The sequence below is a fragment of the Drosophila montana genome, unplaced genomic scaffold, assembly GCF_035044405.1.
Source record: "Drosophila montana isolate Dmon_TW-CO22-7 unplaced genomic scaffold, ASM3504440v1 contig_402_1, whole genome shotgun sequence".
NCBI lineage: Eukaryota > Metazoa > Arthropoda > Insecta > Diptera > Drosophilidae > Drosophila > Drosophila montana.
In genome coordinates this window covers 2,867,551-2,887,035 of record NW_026998739.1, presented here as the reverse complement: position 1 = coordinate 2,887,035, position 19,485 = coordinate 2,867,551, and the positions used below count along the sequence as shown (strand labels likewise).

Genomic DNA, 19,485 nt, shown 5'->3' with positions numbered 1-19,485 from the left:
AATGGTGGGCGTCAGTGTGAAGTGTTTTGGCGCCGGAAGCTTTCATTTCGCGAAAATTTAATTAACATATTATCCGCAAGTCCTCGAATTATTAAGATATAATTATGTGTGCTTATCTGTCTGACCTGCGGGCATGACTATTCAATTGAGAAATTGCAACAGTTTCCATATTTTCGTTGCATACAATATAAAAGTTTGGCGGTGCACCTGGAGCACCAACGGCTTCTTGCTAGCCAGGAGCTGCGCGCATACCCATTCCAAAGTGAGTATATAACTTGAAAATTTTATTTGTATAGATTCTTGATCATAACTACGAGCTAAGTCGATGTAGCTCTTTGGCTACAATTGAATGGCAATTTAAATAAAAACAAATAATATTACAAAAATTCTCAATATCTGTAAACATATTCAATGTTCGTCAGCGGAAAGAAAACTGTTATTTTTCTTTTTTTAAATTTATTTTATTTAACATAGTTTATTTTATTTGATTTATTAATAAATCTTCAATTTATTTTTTTCTGCCAGAAATAACGGATCTATGCCTGATTAATTGGCGGCTGCATCGTGTACCAGTGTGGCCAGACAGATGACAGAGCTGCCAACACGTGTCAAACAACAGCTGAGCGTCGATGTGCAATTTGTGGCGCCTGTTATTTTACACCTTCTGTAAACCGCTGAATTATTTGGATACATTAAAATGAACACGCTGCGGCCGTGCGGCTGCAAAGGTGTGCGCACCTGCCTCACCTGTGAGCAGGACTTCCAAATCGATAAACCATCTCTGCAGCAGCAATTGCAACAGCTGGAATCCTGGTCCTATTGCACACAATGTGAACGTCTATACGCCGGCTGGGACACGCAGGCGGTGCAGGCGGCACATCCGGATCACAATTTGGCTGAGAGTCTGCCACTGCCAGGGATATTGGTGCAGGAGCAGTTTCTCACGAGCGCAGAAGGCGCACAGCTTATGTCCGACCTGGACGCGCTGCCCTGGGCCATTTCGCAGAGCGGTCGACGCAAACAGAATTACGGGCCGAAAACCAACTTTAGGAAGCGTCGCCTCCAATTGGGTGCCTTCGAGGGCTTTCCCGCTGCCACACGCTTTGTGCAGCAACGCTTCGAGTCGGTGCCGCTGCTGCGCAACTTTCAAACTATTGAACAATGCTCGCTGGAGTATGATCCCAGCAAGGGCGCCAGCATAGATCCGCATGTGGACGACTGCTGGATATGGGGCGAGCGTGTGGTCACCGTCAATTGCCTCGGCGATGCTGTGCTCACGTTAAACCTCTACGAGGAGCACCAGGCTAGCAAATATAACTTGGACTTGGTGCAGCAATACAAAGCACAGCTGCTGGCGCCGCTCTTGTCGCCGGACCAGCTGGCGGCCTACAAGGGCAAGGTGCTACGCATACCCATGCCAAAGTAAGTATCGGATTATGATCCCTGCGTCCACATCTTATAAAAATGTAAATCTCTTTCTTCGAGTCGATGTTGAAGCATATTAGAGCTAAGTTTAGACAAATACCCAGTATTTGGGTTAAATGTTATTATGAAGTTTTAAATGTTTAGTCTGTTGAAAGCTTGTACAGTCCGCGTGTCTGTCTGATTCTTCGCAGACGAATCTTTTAGCTTAGCCTGCAGAGGGCCATCCTTTTGTAGCAGGCAGCAAATATGTCAAGCTCAGCCGAATTGACAATATAGTTCCTATAGGGTATCACCCGAGTCGAGCACTTTTGACTAGAACACTCGAACTTGTTCCGAGTTGCATGTGCAAAGCGAAAACCCATTGACCCTTTTCTTGATCCCTTGCAGCCTCTCGCTGATTGTGCTCTATGGACCGGCGCGCTATCAGTTCGAGCATGCGGTGCTCCGCGAGGATGTTGATGAGCGACGCGTTTGCATTGCGTACCGAGAGTTTACGCCCATGTATATAGATGGCTTGGACAAGCAGCAGGGCGATTTGGTAAGAGAAAAATCACATTTATTTTGGTCATTAAAAACAAACTGAATTGAGATTGGAAAATGTGCAGAGATGCAAATCTGCAACTCTCTGGCAATTGATTTATTATTTATCATATTCGACGCTCTGCCGCTGGCCGTTCTCCCTGCGCGCCGGTCGATAGTCGAGCAGGGCCACTTGGGCGGGCAGCTGGACGCCGTGCATTCGCTTGAGATGGGCACGCAAATTGCTGCTGGTGCTAAAGCTATTCAGGCAGACGACGCACTGATGGCTATTCGCATGCTTGTCCCGTATGTGGGCATTCAGTTCCTTCACCTTGACAAAGGCTGTGGTGCAGTATTTGCAGACATGCGACCGGCGCACATGCGTTTTGAGGAACTGCTGGGAAGCATAGGCCAGCGGGCAGTATTTGCATTTGTAGATGGCCTGGCTGCCGCTGGGCTCGGTGTCCAGCAGGCGGTTTGTTTCATTGTATTCATCCAGATTATCGTGCTTTAGCTCAACGGCTGCATAGTCCAGTGTACGTAGCTCATAGCTGGGAAAATGCGACAGATTTTGGTCCATTTCGGCTTGCTCCTGCTCGTCCAGTTCGGTGGCGGGCAGAAATTCCGATACAATCAGCGAATCCTCGTTGGCCAAACGCTGTGGTGGACGTGGCAGGTCCAACATCATTTGCTCCGGGTCTAGCTGCTGTGACTGCTCGTCCACGTTGACTTCTATCAGCTGAACGTCACCCTCCAACTCCAGCTCCAGCTGCTCCCGCTCCAGCTGCGCCTCGTTATAAAGCTGACGCAGCTGGCGATTGGCAATCATCAGCTTGCTGAAGTATGCATAGTGCATGAGGCATTCCTCCAGGCAGGCATTGCATATCATGGGCAACTCCGATGACAGGTCCAATGAGATGTGCTGTGCCGGGCATAATGCATTTTAAATATTAATGTTGTTATTATTAATTCTGTGCACCTACAAATATGGACTGCATTATTTCGCATATTGTGTGCTCCTCCTCCTCGGCGTCTGCGTCGATTGTTTGGCTCGCTGTCACTACTTTGTGTTGCGTTATGTCTATGTCGGCGTTGTCCACAAAGCAAATGCGGCACAGTTTGCGCAGGTCTATGTTCATGTTATTTCTTAAATTTTATTTCAACAATTTAATGAATTCGTTAAATTTGTGTTGCATTTAAACAAATTTTGCTGGCTTTGTTTAAACAGCTGTTTAACCAGGGCTTCTAAGTAACCATTTAGTTAACGCAAAGGCAAGCTGTTAGCTACGCACTGTAAAGTTACAGTACATATCGATAACATGTTTGTTGAGCTGTTATATGGCATAAGGACATTTATCGTAGTATTGGACATTTTAAAAAAAAGTCCAACCAGCACTTATATTCAAAAACATAACGTTAATTTCTTCTATTAAAAACGAATATATCTAAAAGAAATTTTACGTGGCCCTGTAATTGCCCGAAAGAAGTAAAATTCGTATTCTCTTTTCAAAATAAATTTTATTCAGTTTTTTCATGTTTTTTTTTTTGTTTTTGTTTATGTTTTGTCGCATTCATTTCTCTCGATTTTTAAGGTTAATTTACTATTTAAATCATTTAATTCCGTTTCTGCTTACAATTAATTATTATCGTCAATGTGACGAAAGTTATTTGTCTGTCAATAATACTTATCGACAACAGACTTTTTTTATGTTGCTAATTTGGATTTCTTTTGTTTTTTTGTTTTTGTGGCTTATAAACTTTATCTTTACATGCATTAATTGGGTTTTCATTTTGAGTTTACACAATTTGCGGTAACGATTTATTGTTAATTATGCAATTAGCTATTTAAATTGAATTGGTAGTTTTTGGGGAAACTTTTTTTATAGGCGTTGGGATTTATTTAACGGTTTTCTTTTGGTGAGTTTTAGTGCTTAACATTTGCAGTTAATAGCCTAGTTTTTTTTTAGTTAAATGCTAATATTAATTATATCATGTTTTAAAATGGGTACCGATCTTTCTGGTTTATGCTCTTTTGAGACTTTAGTTCTTCTTCGTCTTTAAGCTTAGCTGCGTAGATGGGCAGCAGTAAAAAGATATCGAACAAAATGTAAAACGGAATTGTCTGAATTTTGCGAGCTGCTCTTTATTTGAATAAGACAAATGTGTGTGTGTATGTGTGTTGCATGTGAGTGTGTGTGTGCCAACCTTTTGTTTCTAATAAGCATTTAGTGTAACTCTGATCAGAAGAATAGTAATTAGAGTTTTTGGTTTTTTCTTATTTTTGTTAAACTTTTAGCAAATGATAAAACATTTTTTTTTACTACAACTTGCCATGTGAGATGTCTTTTTTTTTTGTAACATATTACGTTTTGCTGTAATTTTAAATTCGTTTTTTTTTTCTTCAAGTTGTCCTCTCCTAATGTAGGACGCTTACTTTATTTAACTTTAGTTTTCATTTTTGTTTTTGTTTTTTTTTTTTAATTGCCTATTTAATGCTATAGTATTATAATACATACATGTAGACTTCAATCTTTTAAAGAGTGTAGAAAATGGTTTTTGCTTTTTTAAAATAGCTTCTTTTTATCAAAAAGACATACATACACACATATATATATATATATATATATATTTATATATATATATATAAATAGATAGTAGTTCTAATTATGCGCCTAGTTGCTCGAAGTTAAGCACTAAATTAATTATAAAAAAATTAAATACTTTCTAAACGCTTTTAATTCCAATTGAATTTCATTGCTAATTGCGCGAATTGCAAAATATATCAAAGGGTATTTCAATGAGAATAAATAAAAATTAAATACATTTTTATTGATCCTTTTTTTGAAACAACCTCAGGGGGACAGAACAGTTATCGGTAGTCAAAAATTACATTATATCAAATGCAAAATGAAATACACAAATCGAGTGCCCTGTAAGTATATAAAAAGTCGTATAGCCTTCAGATCTTTAGTTCAGCTCACACTTCAGAGTGTGTGTGTGTGTGGGTGTGTGTGTGTGTGGGTGTATTTGTGTGTGTAAATTGATTAAGCATTTGAGTGTATATATTAATGGGTATTCCTTTTACGATTTTAAGTAAAATTACGTCTGGCAAATCAGTGAGAGGGAGAGAGAGAGAGAGCGAGAGTTGGCACAATTCTGTTAGAAATTTCTAGTTGGGTGAGACAGAGATAGACAGAGCTTCAGTAATCGGGTGGGATAAACATAAGTACAGATTGGAGTTAGTTTTATGTGGGATATATAGCGAGTATGTGCGAGTTTATACGGCAGTGTTTACGAGACATTTTCAACAGGTGTTTCGCTTTAACAAGGAGGTAGGTTCTTTTTTTTGTTTTTTTTTTTTTTTTAAGTATATTTGTTCATTCTTTTGGTTTTTGCGTAGAAAAGATGTACATTAAAAGGTTTTTATAGGTGGGTCTTTGAAAAGTTTTACAATCTGGGAGCGTTTTAACCGTAAATATCACTGTTTCGCTTTGTATTTATTTGCTTGAAAACTAATTTGTTTTTAGCTAGGATACAAATCGGAAGTATAACCAAATGTTTGAATAGAGAAATACAAAAAAAAAAAATAAAGACATAACTCATAATTGGAAAAATGTTTGAAAGTTTCCAACAAAATTGTGTTGTTGTTTTTGCAGTATTATTGGTTGTTTTTGGTTGTTCTTGGATTGCTAAGTGTTTGTAGTTGTTGCTTCCGTTTTCCGTTTTATTAAAAATATATCTGTATACGAGTTAATGCGGTGATATATGTGTCATAAAATATATATACACCAGCGTTTATTATTTATTTATACTTTCCATAATTCGTATTGCTAGTTTTGTTTTATTTATTTCTTGATTTTGGTTTTCATTTGACTAATTTTCGCTTTTGCATTTAATTGGTGACTATAACTTGTGTTTCTTTTTCGGTTTTCTTTTTGCTTTGAATTATTTTTTTGGTATTCTCTCAATTTGCTACAACATTTCAACAATAAATTTTCTAAAAACAGCGTTTGTTCAATGAACATCTTCTCAAAGTATTTGTTCTGTTTTTATTCTTATTTATTTATATTTAGTTTTTGTATGCGCGTTTTTAAAAATTAACTATATGATACTATATTCTTTTTTTATTTTTTATATATATTTAATTATATTTATTATTATGTGTCAGTTTGTTGCCATTTACGCCCCACCTAGATGCTATCCTAAACACACACCTTACACACACGCTCAACGAAATTTATTGTTTTTTTACAACAATTTATACAAATTTCTTTAAACAAAAAGTTTGCACGTACCTAAACCTTTTACGACTTATTGAAAAAATACGTTGAATGAAATAAAAATAAAATAAAATAGATGTGAATATAAAAGACAGTCTAGTTTGGTAGAAAACAAAACCTTAATGAAAAAATAGAAAGATCTTTCATTAGATAAAATATTTTTAAAAAAATTTAAATAATATTTTGCCTTGGTCCATGTGATGTAAACACAAGTTTAAAACTACAAAATGTAGTTGAATGAATTATTTAATAAAGAATGGATTTTGTAAGGTTTTTGTCCATTTCTGATTTTCAAACACTTTCACTAATAAAATGGCTGCTGTCCCTTGTTATTTGCATTACTCAATTAAGTGCTTGAGTGTGTGTGCGTGTGTGTGTGTGTGTGTGTATGTGTGAGTTTTAAATACATATCTAATGTCTCATAGGAACAATCTCTCTTATATACATACATATAATGTATTCGCTTCTCTTGCCGTGTGTGTCTCTGTGTGTATGTGTGTGTGTGTGTGTGTGTGCTAACATGCATAAATTATAACAACTCAGCGTAATTAACTAATAAGTTCCTCATTGTACATACACACACATATATATGTATATATAGTATGTATGTACATGTGTGTTACATGTGCGCACATAATTGCTTAATCCTTTTTGTTCTCTCTTTCTGAAACGTTTTGTTTAGTAATTTGTTTTTGCTATTACTATGCAAATGCTTATTTTGTTTTCTTTTTTTGTGTTTTGCTCTTTACTTGGTAACTTTTTTCTTTTCTTGTCTCTTAACTTAGACAATTAACTTTCATTTATTTGGTTTACTTTGTCTTGTTTTTTTTTTTTTTTTTGTTGTACGGCAGTAATTTTTGCTTTGTTTTTTGTTGTTGTTTTTTGTTTTTCATTTTCATAAAATATTTGTTTAGTACACACACGAATTGTGTAATTTAATTTAACATTTCATATGCGAAATTTTCTTGAGTGTGTCTTTTGCTTTTCTAGCATTTTCTCGCTTGCGTTTCTTATACTTTGACTTAAAAATGTAATTAACAATTTTTTAATTTATTTTATTTTGCTTTTTTGCAAAGCAGCTTCTCTAGTTGTTGTTTTGAAAAAGAACTTAACTAGGCATCCTCACATATACAGCATGCGTCGTATATGTGTATGTGTTTATCAGTGTGAATGCGTGTGTGTGTGTGTAGCTTAACGTGTCTAAATTGAGCGGCCTTATTGCACGATTATGTGAGGAGCTGAGAGCAGAACGGTTACCGTTGCAATAATCGTAAAGAGCGTAAAAACAATTAAACAAAATCTGTGAAGTAGAAGAAAATACAAAGATAAAGTTAGATTAAATATATATAGAGTATACGTATGGGCCAAGTCTTATATATATACACACACACACACACACACACACACGCTTTTATGTACATTTCCCAACAACAAAATGGCGTCAATTGTACACCTACCGCCATGCTTGTTTATTAATGCCACGTGCTGTGCATGTGTGTGGGTGTGTGCTTGTATGCTAGAGCAAATAACCGGAAGTTGTGTGGCCATGCGGCTGTTGCCTTAATTGTTTGATTTAGTACAGCGTCAGGCAGTTCTTAGTAACCGCACTGTTTGCAGTCACTCTGTTAGTTATTTACTAGATTTATGTCACTATATATTAGACGGGCAGCCAGGTTATTTGGTTCAGGGTAATCACAGATTTTCCCTAGCTTAAACTCATAATTCTCATGTAAATGTCTAAATCGAAATGAATGTGCTGAAAGGCCAGACATTCATTTAATTTTCTAGTAAGCTGGTATATATTTTTGAATCATTATGATATATGGGAACAGAAATAAAATGCTAGTGTAATGATAATAACAATAATTATAATAATGATGATGATGATAATAATAATACAAATAATAGTAATAAAAATAATAATAATAATATAAAATAATAAATATTATCATAAAAATAATGTCCGGAATAATAATAATAATAATTATAATAATAAAATTAATAATAATAATAATCATGATATTTTCTTTAAACTTTAAGTATATTATAAAAATTACCGATTTGTTATCGATAATTTAAAAATGTTATTTCACAGAAACTGACCAGTTTCTTATATTGCCTGACAAATATATTGCCTGACAAATATAATAAACTGCGACCTAAACTAAACCGTTAGTACTAAACAATTAGTATTAAAACAAAACTAAATCGGAAACTAGTTAATCAAGAAATATGATTTCGTAAAAGTTGTGATATTAGATTCGTCAATGCATTAGTAACCTTGAATCTAAAATTCTTATTTTGAGAATCTATTTTTCCACCTGGTTCGGTTTTTTTTTTTTAACCTTGGCCTATTGTATCCCGATTCGTTTTAAAATTTTAAAAAATTGTAACCGACTGCTGTTGGGAAAAAATACTCGAGTCTTATTGATAACTTGAAAGTTTTTAAAGGTTCGAAAATGATTAGAGCATTTCAAACAAACGACGAGAATGTTGCCCACTGCAGGAGTTTAGCTAATGTGGGTTTAAATCGCCCCAAAAGAAAAGTATATCTGTTTTCATTTTAGCAATCAGAATAGAAAAATTTGTATTCCTATATGCAAGTAGCTGAATTATTTAGCTATTGTTTATCTCTCGTTTCGATAACTTACCTATCCACAACCATTGCAGCGAATTTCCAATCGCTTATCAATTCCGCTTCATCGTCAGCTTTGCGCATGCGTGACGTTATAAATTGCAATTCTTTGAGAATTAAGTGTAAATCTTTGTGATTGCAACCTATTGCAGTGTGATGCTCCTCCACCGTTGTGGGTCGGCCAAAGCTACTACAGTATCGATAAAAAGTTATCGATTTACAAATTTAAAAATCTTTTGAGTCGAAAAAAGAAACTCAATACTTACGCCGACGAGCCGATGGCGGTTTGTGAGCCTGATATTGTATGACGAAAATCGTCATCGATATCAAGAACATTGGCTAGTAAGGATTTGGAAGATCGTTCCTTCAGCTCCAGCTCTTTCATGCGATTGCTTAATAATATTGACTTGCGCGTGATCTTGCGACCAGGCCGACCCATGCGCAATATCCAGGGCAGCCATTGTAGGAAAACGGATTTGATCTGCGAAAAAGTAGCAACGCTTTAGTATTCAATTGGGGAATTCCTTTGGGTCTCTGACATACCCACGGTGGCATCTCGTGTATATCCGCTGTGCGATGATGATAGTTGAGCACCACAACCGTAAGCACCACAGACGACGCAACCATGAACATGATACAGTTGAAATATGTACCTGAGTGTCGTTGTGTAGCAAACAAACAAAAAGAGAAAAAGTTTTATCCAATATTAGTATTATACGCTCGATGGGTCTACATAAAATTGAGCAACACTAAAAACAGAAGCTTTAGAAATAAAAATGTACAATAAAAACAGCATTTGCATTACGTTTCTTAATTTGTAATATCATGATAAATAATAGAGTACTTTTGAGAATTTGCGAGTGTGTCATACAAATGCTGTGAGCGATACTATACGACATTTTACAGGGTATTTGCACATGCATTACGGCTTAGACGCTGTTTTAAGCGTTTCACATTTAGTTGAACATGCTTTGACATGCCGTTAAGATCAGTCGGTTTATGCGTGTCGTTCATGCATTATTCAAAGTAATGGTTTACGTTTTGCGTAGAAAAGTCAGCCATGTAGTCAAAAAATAGGTATATAAAACAAAAATATATAAAATATAAATGATCTATTTCCTTGACATTTGCAGAATATATAGTTCAAAGTACTTTATATTTATGAAAAAGTTTTGTATTTATGTAATTTAATTTGGAAAAATATTATTCTTGTAGTCTTTTAATGTTTGAAATATGTTAGAAAATGTATTACTAATGTGCGCTGAGCTGCCAGTGAAACGTTGCGGTTGCCAGTAAAACGTTGCGGCTGCCTGTCTAAAGCGCGTAAATGCAGGAGTATAAGAGTTCTTATACGCGTAACATGTGCATGTATGCGTGTGAATAGGCAACTTATAGAAGGCTTGGGGCTTTATGCTTAGTAATAAATATGACTATATTTTGGCAATATATATATATTAATTGGTTACTTGCATGTAATAGAAAGTATGTGCGGAAAAATACTAATAATTTATTAAAAAAAGGATTTTTTTTTAATACTTTACAAAGTTTTGAAATCTAATTTTAACTTGTATGTCGTTGCTCGATTATATTATTTTGACTACTTGACTGTCTTTTATGGTTTACACAACATTAAAAAGATTACAAAAAATAAAAATTCATGCATTTATGATATATAAGCCATTTTTAAAAGTATAAAATGTGAGTTTATGATGATTCAATTGCTCTGGCAAACAAATTGTATTTATTTTATTATTGTATTATATGTTTTTTTTTTTGGAATTTTTAGTTGAATGTTGTTCATGGGTTTATAAAAGGAATTATTTATGGTATGCTTTCTGTATATATTTAAAAGATGGTTTAAGTAAAAATTGTAATTGATTTAAGGCGCTCGACCGCTTACGTTACGCTTACAATTTCTGAATATTTAGTCAGTTTTTGATACTTGGATGTGAGGAATTTTGTAATGTTTAATTTATACAATATATTTGTATATATAGAGTATTACTTAAAGCATAGCTTGCATACGAGTATTGCATATGTAATTAGTTAGTTAATGGGTTTATTTTTTTGATTAGAATGGGGGCGTGGCAAGCAACTAAAGCAAAGCACCCGCAGTCAGCTTGTGTTTGTGTTAAAGTGATTACGAGAATTTTGAATACCCTTGCAGTGGGCATTATGTTTAGGTAAGAAATTATCGTGTCAATTAATTTTGGTCTATATGAATCGGAATCGGTTGGCAATTTGCGTCTAGTATTGGTTCGATTATTAATTATTTATTTCAAGTCAAGTCAAATATTCGTTCGATAATTGTCTAAAAAGATTTACTTTATAAATACAAATAATATTTTCAACGTAAAGCAAAAAGATCTTAACAAAAACTCTAGCTAGAATTTATTTATAGATCAAAATAGATTTTTAACAGTCAGATCTACTCTGTCTTGAGACCTGCAAGGGTATTTCAGTTTCGGCTAGCCGAAATCAAGTTTTTGTTGCTAGTTGTTGTTTTTCTGGTGAACGCTGTAGTTACTTTTAGTATTATTTTTTTATTTTTTATTTGTCAGCATTCCACTTAACAAGAGAATATAAAGTGAAAAGAGGTTCAGCCAAAGTCTAAAAAAGCATTTGATACGGTTGTTTGTTAGAGGGGGCGGCGGGCGGAAAGTGGGGCGGGGGGTGGGGAGTTTTGTTGGGTTAAGCTACGGCAGCCATAGGAAATATTTTGCTTTTTGCATTTGTTATCCTTTGGAGTTGTACGTCATGCTCTCGTTAATTTCAGTTTTTTGTTCAGTTTGTACCTACTTTAAACGCACTGCAGAACAGCCTGCAGTCGCTCTAATTATTAAATTTTGTACAATATATATAATAATTTTGATACTTTGTTTTTGATTTAAGATTTTAGTCAGCTGATTTTTTAGATTTGAAAACATTTTTCGTTTGCTACATTCGTTTGATTTTTTTTTGGTTTTGGTTAGCTAAAAGAGAAAAATAGTTTTGGTTTTTCTTATAGAGCGCTAAGAATTTGTCAGGAGTTGTAAATTGTTTTTTTTTCTTTTCAAATGATATAGCATAACAATTAGAATTAGTTTTTAGTAGTACCTAGCAGCGGTACGGCCTCGCTCGTCTTTGTTATGACATTGCCGACCAATAAAGAGAAAACTGTTTGCGACAGCAGAATTGTAACACCTGCAAATAATTGATTCGAAAACAATTGTTTTTTTTTATAGTAGCAAAATTTGAGAAATCGGAGAGAACCATATATTGAGGGATTGAAGTTCGCTTTAGGCAGTTTTTGATTTTCGATGGTGGCGTCGCGTCTTTAAATTTGGTTTAGCTCTAAAAAGTTGTATAGTTTGGTATGATCAACAGATTTTAAAGTTATTTGAGTGAGAGAGGGAGGGAGAGAGAGAGAACAGGAGGGAGAGAGAAAGAAAGTCTGCTGACTGGAGCTGTGCATAGATAACTGGAATCCATATTTATATACAATTTATTCAAAGAAAAAAGATCTAATAAAGCTAAATAAAGTTACTTTTTGAAGAGTTTGCTCTATATACGATCTTTAAAAACTTAAAACAAAATTTTCTTTTAACTAGAAATTTTACATATTATTTAAAGCTTCTTTCCGATCTGAATACTTTCTTGTAAAATATTAGTTTAAATTATTCTGTAATATTTTTATTTCTCCTGTTATATGTACAGCTCCTGCCAGTCTAGACTTCTAAATTAGACAATTGCTAAATGATATTTTTTGGCTGAACCTTTTTTTTAGCTTCGTTCTGTCAAGGAAGACTAGATATATTTTTTTAAACAAAGCCTGTGGGTGCATTTTCGAGGCTCTCAGTGATATGGAACATATAGTACTTTAGACTATATTAACACAAGTGTTTATTATTAAGTTTTGTTGTTTTGTTTATAGTTTATTTGGTATTATTGCGTTTTGTTATGGCAGTGCAATTTATGGGTTCTTTAAGCAAAAATGAACAGCAAGCGAATGCAGAGATACAAATTCTTGACCCATTTGCACAAACCAAACTGAACGCTGGATATCTTAAAAACGAAATGATATTTTTTTTATACTGCAGCAAATTATTGTTTAATATATATATCGAATTGTTCAAAAAGGTTCTCGAGCAAAAAATATCATTCCGAGAAATGGGTCAAAAAAGTGTAAAAATAGTGAAGAAAGCAATGATAGTAAGAATAAAGCGTCTATAGCATAAAACTAAAATCAACTTGTATGGATAATATGGAAATTTACTAGTTTTGATATAATTGGAGTGGACTTGGTGGAGATTTGGTTTTCTGAAGTGGTTTTTTCTGTGTTTTTTTAAGGCTATGCGGTGAGCGTACGAAATTTGTGATACTTGAGAATAGTTTTATTTAAGAACAATATGCTTTGGAACGAGTGGAACAGTTGGAACGGTGGAACGTTGGAACAATAGGTGTACATATATAGTATATATATATTTATAAATATATATATATATCATATGGTGATGCTATGCGTATTTAACTTTACTAAAACAATGTGACTTGGCATGAGTGAGTGAGAGCGAGAAATCAAATATGAATTAAGTACAAATCAAGGCTATTTGCAAAAATAGTTAAATAATACCATAAGAATAAAACATCTTTCTTTCTTTCATCTTCATCGATCGGCGACGATTTAAGTGACGATAATATGCGATAGTAGCTATCGGCATTTCATTCTTTTAAAAAATTTCACAATATTTCACAAGTATTTTCCCAAACTCACTTGTATTGAAATCTGTCTCATAAGTATCTTTTGTAATAACATATTTATTTTGAATTGAGTTACATAATTGCGAAGTGGAAATAAGTACAAATTGTGTGTACTTTATTTTAAATATTGGAATAATTGCTAAAAAGTATATTAAGAAGCTGGAAAATCTATATTTTTGTTGAATAATTACAAAACTAAGTTTTTGCTTTTCATATATAGAAAGGGTGTGTATAGTTTTTTTTAATGCAATAGAACTTTGCTAGAGAGGGGTAGATTTAAAGAGCTTAAAGATTGAGAGATATTTCGAAATATGCTATATTTGGAGATAGTTATGATATGGAATGTGAAGAGAGATATAAATTGTTTTATACTTTTTGGCACTGGTTTTGAGTAGAAATAAACATTTCAATAATTATCCAATTTTAACTAATAAAATTTTCAATAATTTTTAGAACTGCTCTCAAAGTGTATTCACGAGTATATTATGAAATTAAGAAATAATTTATAATTGGATATTATAGGATTCCGTGGATTGCAGAAATATAGTTTAAAAAAAACGGACGACAAAATCGAAATCGGAAATACTTGGATATTTAATTGTTCTATTGCTTGAAACAACACCAAAATTTGATTCAGGAAAATTGGAAAATATTGAAGTGAATTGAAAACATTGGCGTAGCTTTTCGATTATTCATATGTGCTGAGTAACATTTACTATATAGAAGAATATATTGTATAGTAGTTAGTATGTTAGCCACGTGCCAATGGCAAGTGAAGAAGTTAAAGAGAAAGTTCAGTTAGGAGTTTATAGATCAGAAGTGTTGATAAGTAGATAACGATAGCATTTAAAAGATTTCTTGTTCGGGTTGACGTTGCTCAATTTAAGGATATTTGCTGGGGTCTTTATTTACTTTATTTTTGTATATCTGGGGAAGACAATGCTGTAGCACTTTGCTTTGGTATGTATACCGAAAACTTTTGACATTCTTTTGTTTTTTTTTATATATTTTTAAAAAAGCGAACGAAAAATATTGAAGAGCGAGAGAGAGAGAGAGAGAGAGAGACGGAGTATTTTGTAAAAGAGAGATAGCAACATAATAATATGATCAACTAAGAAACGACGTCATTATCATATATATATAGAATATTTAAAGTTCAATTTGTAGAACAAGATAGACAGATAGATAGTTAGTTAGTTGAGTTGGTTTAGTTTAGTTAGTAATTTAAAACTTGTTGTAATTAGTAAACATAGTACGAAGTACACAAATAACATTTAACAACTTTTGGCACTTTTTGTTGACTTTTGGTTTTGGTTTTTTGTTAGACTAATATTTTATTTAAGTTAAGATTTGTGATTTTTTTTTTTTTTTGGTTTTTAATTAAGGATTACATATGCGAACAATTTAGCAATGTGTGTGAGTAGAATCATAATAGATATATATATATATAACAACAATAACAATAATATTTATGAATATATATAGATATATATATAGTATATGTACGTATATATAAATCATATTAAGTAATTTGTTAATTAATGTTTTTTTTTTGTTTTTTGTTTTTTTGTTTGACAAATTTGAATATATATTTGCATTTTTATGAATTTTTTTTAAATGCAATCGCTACCTAACAAGGGGATTGCATCAGATACTTGGGGCAATGTCTCAGCTACAAGGTTGAGAAACACTGTGAGCGATAGAAGAATTGTAACTCCTGAAACAAAAGAATTTCGTTTGATAAAATACAATTGAAATGATGAGACACGAAATTATAAATTAGAAAACGTATGTGTGTAGTTTGTTGTGACGTAAATGAAACTTAAAAAACAGACATATTCAAGGGCATTTTCACAAGTTTGTTGTTGTCCTAGTTGCTGTTGTTCTTATTGTTGTTGTTGTTGAAGTTGTTCTAATTGTTGTTGTTTTTTTTAAATAGTGTTCATTTGTTGACATAGCGTAAGAGATTCGTTTTTCGTTCAGCCGTTTGTTTAGTATCTTTTGTTCTTGTTGCGCTCGGTATTTTTGTAGTATTTTTTCATGGTTGACCAAATTTGTTGCTTTTTAGTTTGTACTTTTAGTAGTTGCTTTGATTTCAATTTAATTCTCAATGAAGTGTGCTGGCATGTGATGAGTATATGCTTTGTATATGCTTTGAAACTCAAAATCGTGGAGGGCGGGTCAAGGGGTCCAGGGATCTGGGTCACAACTCAAGCGTTCGTAAAGTGAGGAATCATTTGTCTGGGGTTTATAAGTATATGTACACACAATTCATAAATAATACCAAACAGTTGGTTTAAGCTTCATCAAAGTTGATTATCTTGCAAGTCATGTTGTGAAAATTTTAGAAGAGAAATAAATTAAGGCGAAGTTTATATGTGGCATATTGTGGAATATTTAAAAAATATTTATATATTTCTACTCTCTTGAGTACCGGAATATTACTTTTTTTAAGCTTAACGGTCTGTATTAAGTATTTAGGAAAAGATTTGGCATATCTACAAACCCTATTTTATTTGCTTGTATCTTTAATTTGATTTTCCCTTTCGTCTGTTCCTTACACTGCCAAAAAGGCTGTGTTAAAAATATGAGTAGGACTCGTTCGGTACAGTTGTTCTTAGATAGATCTTCAGCTGGAACCGGCTGGAACGTGGAACACTACTTAATATGTTATCAAAAGTTTCATATCTTAGTACATAGCCTTCGTTTATAGATAAGACATAATAGGAATGAAGATTCTTTCATATTACAGCTCGCATCATTTTCCAATGAAATTTTAGCGGACGAAGTAAAAAGTGATGTATAAAACTTTTTCTTCTCGGTCAGATTGTATTTTAGAAAAAGAAAGAGAAGAGTAGCCACAAAAATGTATTTATTCTTATCGAAAGTTTATTTCTTTTCACATTTAAAACCTTCAATTATATTTACATGGTTAAATTTCAACTACACAACCTTCTTACCCTCCTTGGGCTATGGGGTAAAGGTGTCATCAACTTGTGCACACTGACACAAGTACTAAACATTTTGACACAAATTTTCACAACACTCTGCGCAAATGAATGTTCTTCATTTTGCTCCTTTTTTTCTTTATTTTATTTTATTCTATATTTTTTTTTTTGGTAGTTTGCTCAACTTTTCAAAAGCTTAATGGTGGTATAAGGTGCACATCCTTCCAACTTTTACCCATTACTTTGCGCTTAGAGGGGGAGCAGGAAGGCGATGGGGGTGAAAAGTTAGTGGCAAGTGGCAAGTTTTTGCCGTTACTTAAATGTGGAGAATTTGTAAATTGAACTGAAGCTTGCGCTCGACTCGAACTATGCCTTGTCTTGGCATTGAGTTTGGAGCGCTACGTGTCACCAATTTGCCACGCCCACAGAGCACGCAGCGTGCGTCACATTTAATTTGGGACGTGCGTCCCCGGCTAAATGTCGGACCAATGGGCAATACTTGGGGAACAAAAATTTGCGCACTGCATGCAAATTATTTTGCTTTTCGCCCCTCAACGCTGGGCATTTGGTTGGAAGTATCTAAGGGCTAAATATATAGATATTAACATATATATATATATATTTGTTTAATATATGACATAATATGGAACGCATGATGAGCGATACGATATTATGTGGAGTTGCAAGTCTACCATCTGGTCAAATGGATCTGCATAAATGCAAGTTCAAATGTTGCGCTTTGAGTTTTGTCTTTTTTTTAAGTTTCAGTTTAGTTGGGTTCGTTTAGCGGGTGGCGAGTAACTGTTTATGAGACGGGAATTTACAGGTGCATAAATGTGGAGATTTTTTTAGAGCAAATATATATAGAGCATATATATTTTGTTTAAATATTTGAGCAAATAAATTTACTGGAGTGGTTGTTTTTCTTTATATTTTTTTGGTGAGTGTTTTGTGTTAGGTTTTTGTTTTCATAGTTATTGTGCAAGTACAAAGAGTTCTTGCCAAAACGAGATAGTTTGCGAGAGAGAGAGAGAGATAGAAAGAGAGCGTGAGAGAGTAAATGAGTGGGCAAGTGTCTTTTGGTTTTTGGCTAAGTCTCGTTTGAGCTACGCTTTTGTTTTTTTTTTTGGGCTCTTAGCCTGGCTTGTGGCATGCGCTTTTCAGTTTTTCATTGTCGTTTTCTTGCGTTGAGAGTTCTGCTCGTTTGTTGTGGTTCTTGTGTGTGCTTGTACTTACGTCGTTGTGTGTGTGTGTGTGTGTCTGTCTGTGTGTATTTTATTTACAGTTATGTTTGTTAGGCAATTTGTCTATTGCCTGCTTACAGCTAGAAGAGTATTTAAAAAGTCCAATAAATAATACTCGTATACCTACCAAAAAATTCTACAAAGCATACAAATTTTTGTATTTTGCTTAGCCTAATTTATATACATATATTGTTTATATGGTTAGTAAAAATATGTGTATATGTTTCGCTATTTTGTTTGCCTAAAGATATTTTTTTGTTATTTTTTCCTCTCTACTTTACCAAGTATCAAAATGACATTTGGCTACGTTTTGCTTTTTTCATAGATGTATGTGATGCCTTCTCCAATACAAACCTTTACCAATATATATATTTATATTGCGTGTTGTTGTTTTAACAATTGATATGCGTTGTGGTTGTTGTTGTTTAATGCATACAAAATCATAAATATATATATATAAGTCTATGTCTTTATTTATACATATGTCGGGCTAACTGGACTTCGTTAAATTAACTGGGCTATGTGTTGTTTAGTTTTTGTTTGTTCTATTTTCCAATTTCTTTCTGTATTGACTGTCACAGTGCAGGCCATGAAAATATGAACACTAGCTCTCACTTCATTTTGCTAAATTTAAATAAAATTTAATGAAAGATCTTTACTGGAATTTAAATTAATTTGAAGTTTTAAAAATACAAAAATATATTAAATAAAAATTTGTTCTATTACTTTATTAAAGTTGTTTAGATTTTAAAATAAATTCTTTTTTACTTTAACTGTCTTTCAAAGCACCTTTTTATTGCTTAACAAGTGCTCTATTCTCATGACCTGAGCTGTAGACTTATTTAAAATCAAATTGAAATATGCACAATTGCTTCTTTTTTGTTGTTGTTTATTTTTGTTTTTATCGGACTGTTTTGTTGGCTCAGTTGATGGCCGATTTGTTGGTTGGTTGAATATTTGGTAGCGAAAAAAGGTTGTTCGTTGGATTTTTCATAGTTTGTCTATATGCAATTTAACTATTTTTAGTATAAATCTATCTAGTATTTATTTATTTCGTTTGTTCTACGTTTAAAGGTTGCTATTATTAATAGTTAGTTGATGATTTGATTGTTCAGGCAATTAAATGCGACCCGCCTAATATGAAGTTTTATATGATACACTACTCATATAGAGAAGCTTATTTACATGATGAACGTATTGGCTTTGGTTTATTAAATTATGGCTTTTAGTTTGTTTTTTTTTTTTTAACAGTTTTTTAACAGGCTAAGAAACACAGAATAAAACTGAAAATTGTAACAAAATGATATTTTATATGAAAAACAAATATCTTCTAGCGGCAAACACGTAGAGAAAACAAACGAACCGACAGAAACAGCAAAAACTGATAAAACTAAGTGGGTAACGGGATTAACATACGCTTTTAGGTTTTTAAACAGCAAATGGAAATGGAAAAATGAAAAACTTTTCGTTGCAATTCGAATATGAAATTATATGGTACGTGTCTGGTTCAGGTTTAGTGGCTTAGTTGCTTAGTGATTCGTGTTTCATGATATTGTGAATAGTGTTTGAAGCGTGTTTCAGTGTTGTCAAATACCAATTATATCAGAGTTTTTGTCACGCGATTATGTTTCTAGATTACTTAGAGATCAGCTGAGCAAAGGATTGTGATAAGAATAAAAAGTTAAGAGTAGATC

The 19,485-nt window shown here is 33.4% G+C and overlaps 3 protein-coding genes across 8 annotated transcripts in view; 1 reads left to right on the top strand and 2 right to left on the bottom strand.

Annotated features, from left to right (window-relative positions):
* Nucleotides 1-15: 15 nt before the first annotated feature.
* The window catches only part of LOC135439474 (alpha-ketoglutarate-dependent dioxygenase alkB homolog 4), a 128,174-nt gene continuing 108,704 nt past the window's right edge, over nt 16-19,485 (top strand). The window contains exons 1-3 of one of the 3 annotated variants that reach the window (XM_064698226.1): nt 16-262; nt 526-1,422; nt 1,813-1,963. In XM_064698226.1, the coding sequence (XP_064554296.1) occupies nt 698-1,422; nt 1,813-1,963 (876 nt within the window). In that variant the 5' untranslated portion in view covers nt 16-262; nt 526-697. Of the gene's footprint in view, nt 263-525; nt 1,423-1,812; nt 2,024-19,485 lie in introns of those variants that run through there. The other 2 variants (XM_064698228.1, XM_064698227.1) reach the window with 2 other exon arrangements.
* On the bottom strand, nt 1,991-3,178 carry LOC135439473 (zinc finger protein 236). The gene is made up of 2 exons (XM_064698225.1): nt 2,928-3,178; nt 1,991-2,866 (listed from the first exon to the last, which is right to left on the bottom strand). Exons 1-2 carry the CDS (start codon nt 3,081-3,083, stop codon nt 2,066-2,068), a joined length of 957 nt encoding a protein of 318 aa, XP_064554295.1. The 5' UTR covers nt 3,084-3,178; the 3' UTR covers nt 1,991-2,065.
* nAChRalpha6 (nicotinic acetylcholine receptor alpha6) overlaps nt 7,071-19,485 on the bottom strand; it is a 109,187-nt gene continuing 96,772 nt past the window's right edge. Inside the window, exons 10-14 of one of the 4 annotated variants that reach the window (XM_064698223.1) lie at nt 15,230-15,316; nt 9,403-9,512; nt 9,126-9,340; nt 8,876-9,049; nt 7,071-7,524 (exon numbers count right to left, since the gene is read on the bottom strand). In XM_064698223.1, the coding sequence (XP_064554293.1) occupies nt 7,440-7,524; nt 8,876-9,049; nt 9,126-9,340; nt 9,403-9,512; nt 15,230-15,316 (671 nt within the window). In that variant the 3' untranslated portion in view covers nt 7,071-7,439. The remainder of the gene's footprint in view (nt 7,525-8,875; nt 9,050-9,125; nt 9,341-9,402; nt 9,513-15,229; nt 15,317-19,485) is intronic. The other 3 variants (XM_064698221.1, XM_064698220.1, XM_064698222.1) reach the window with 3 other exon arrangements.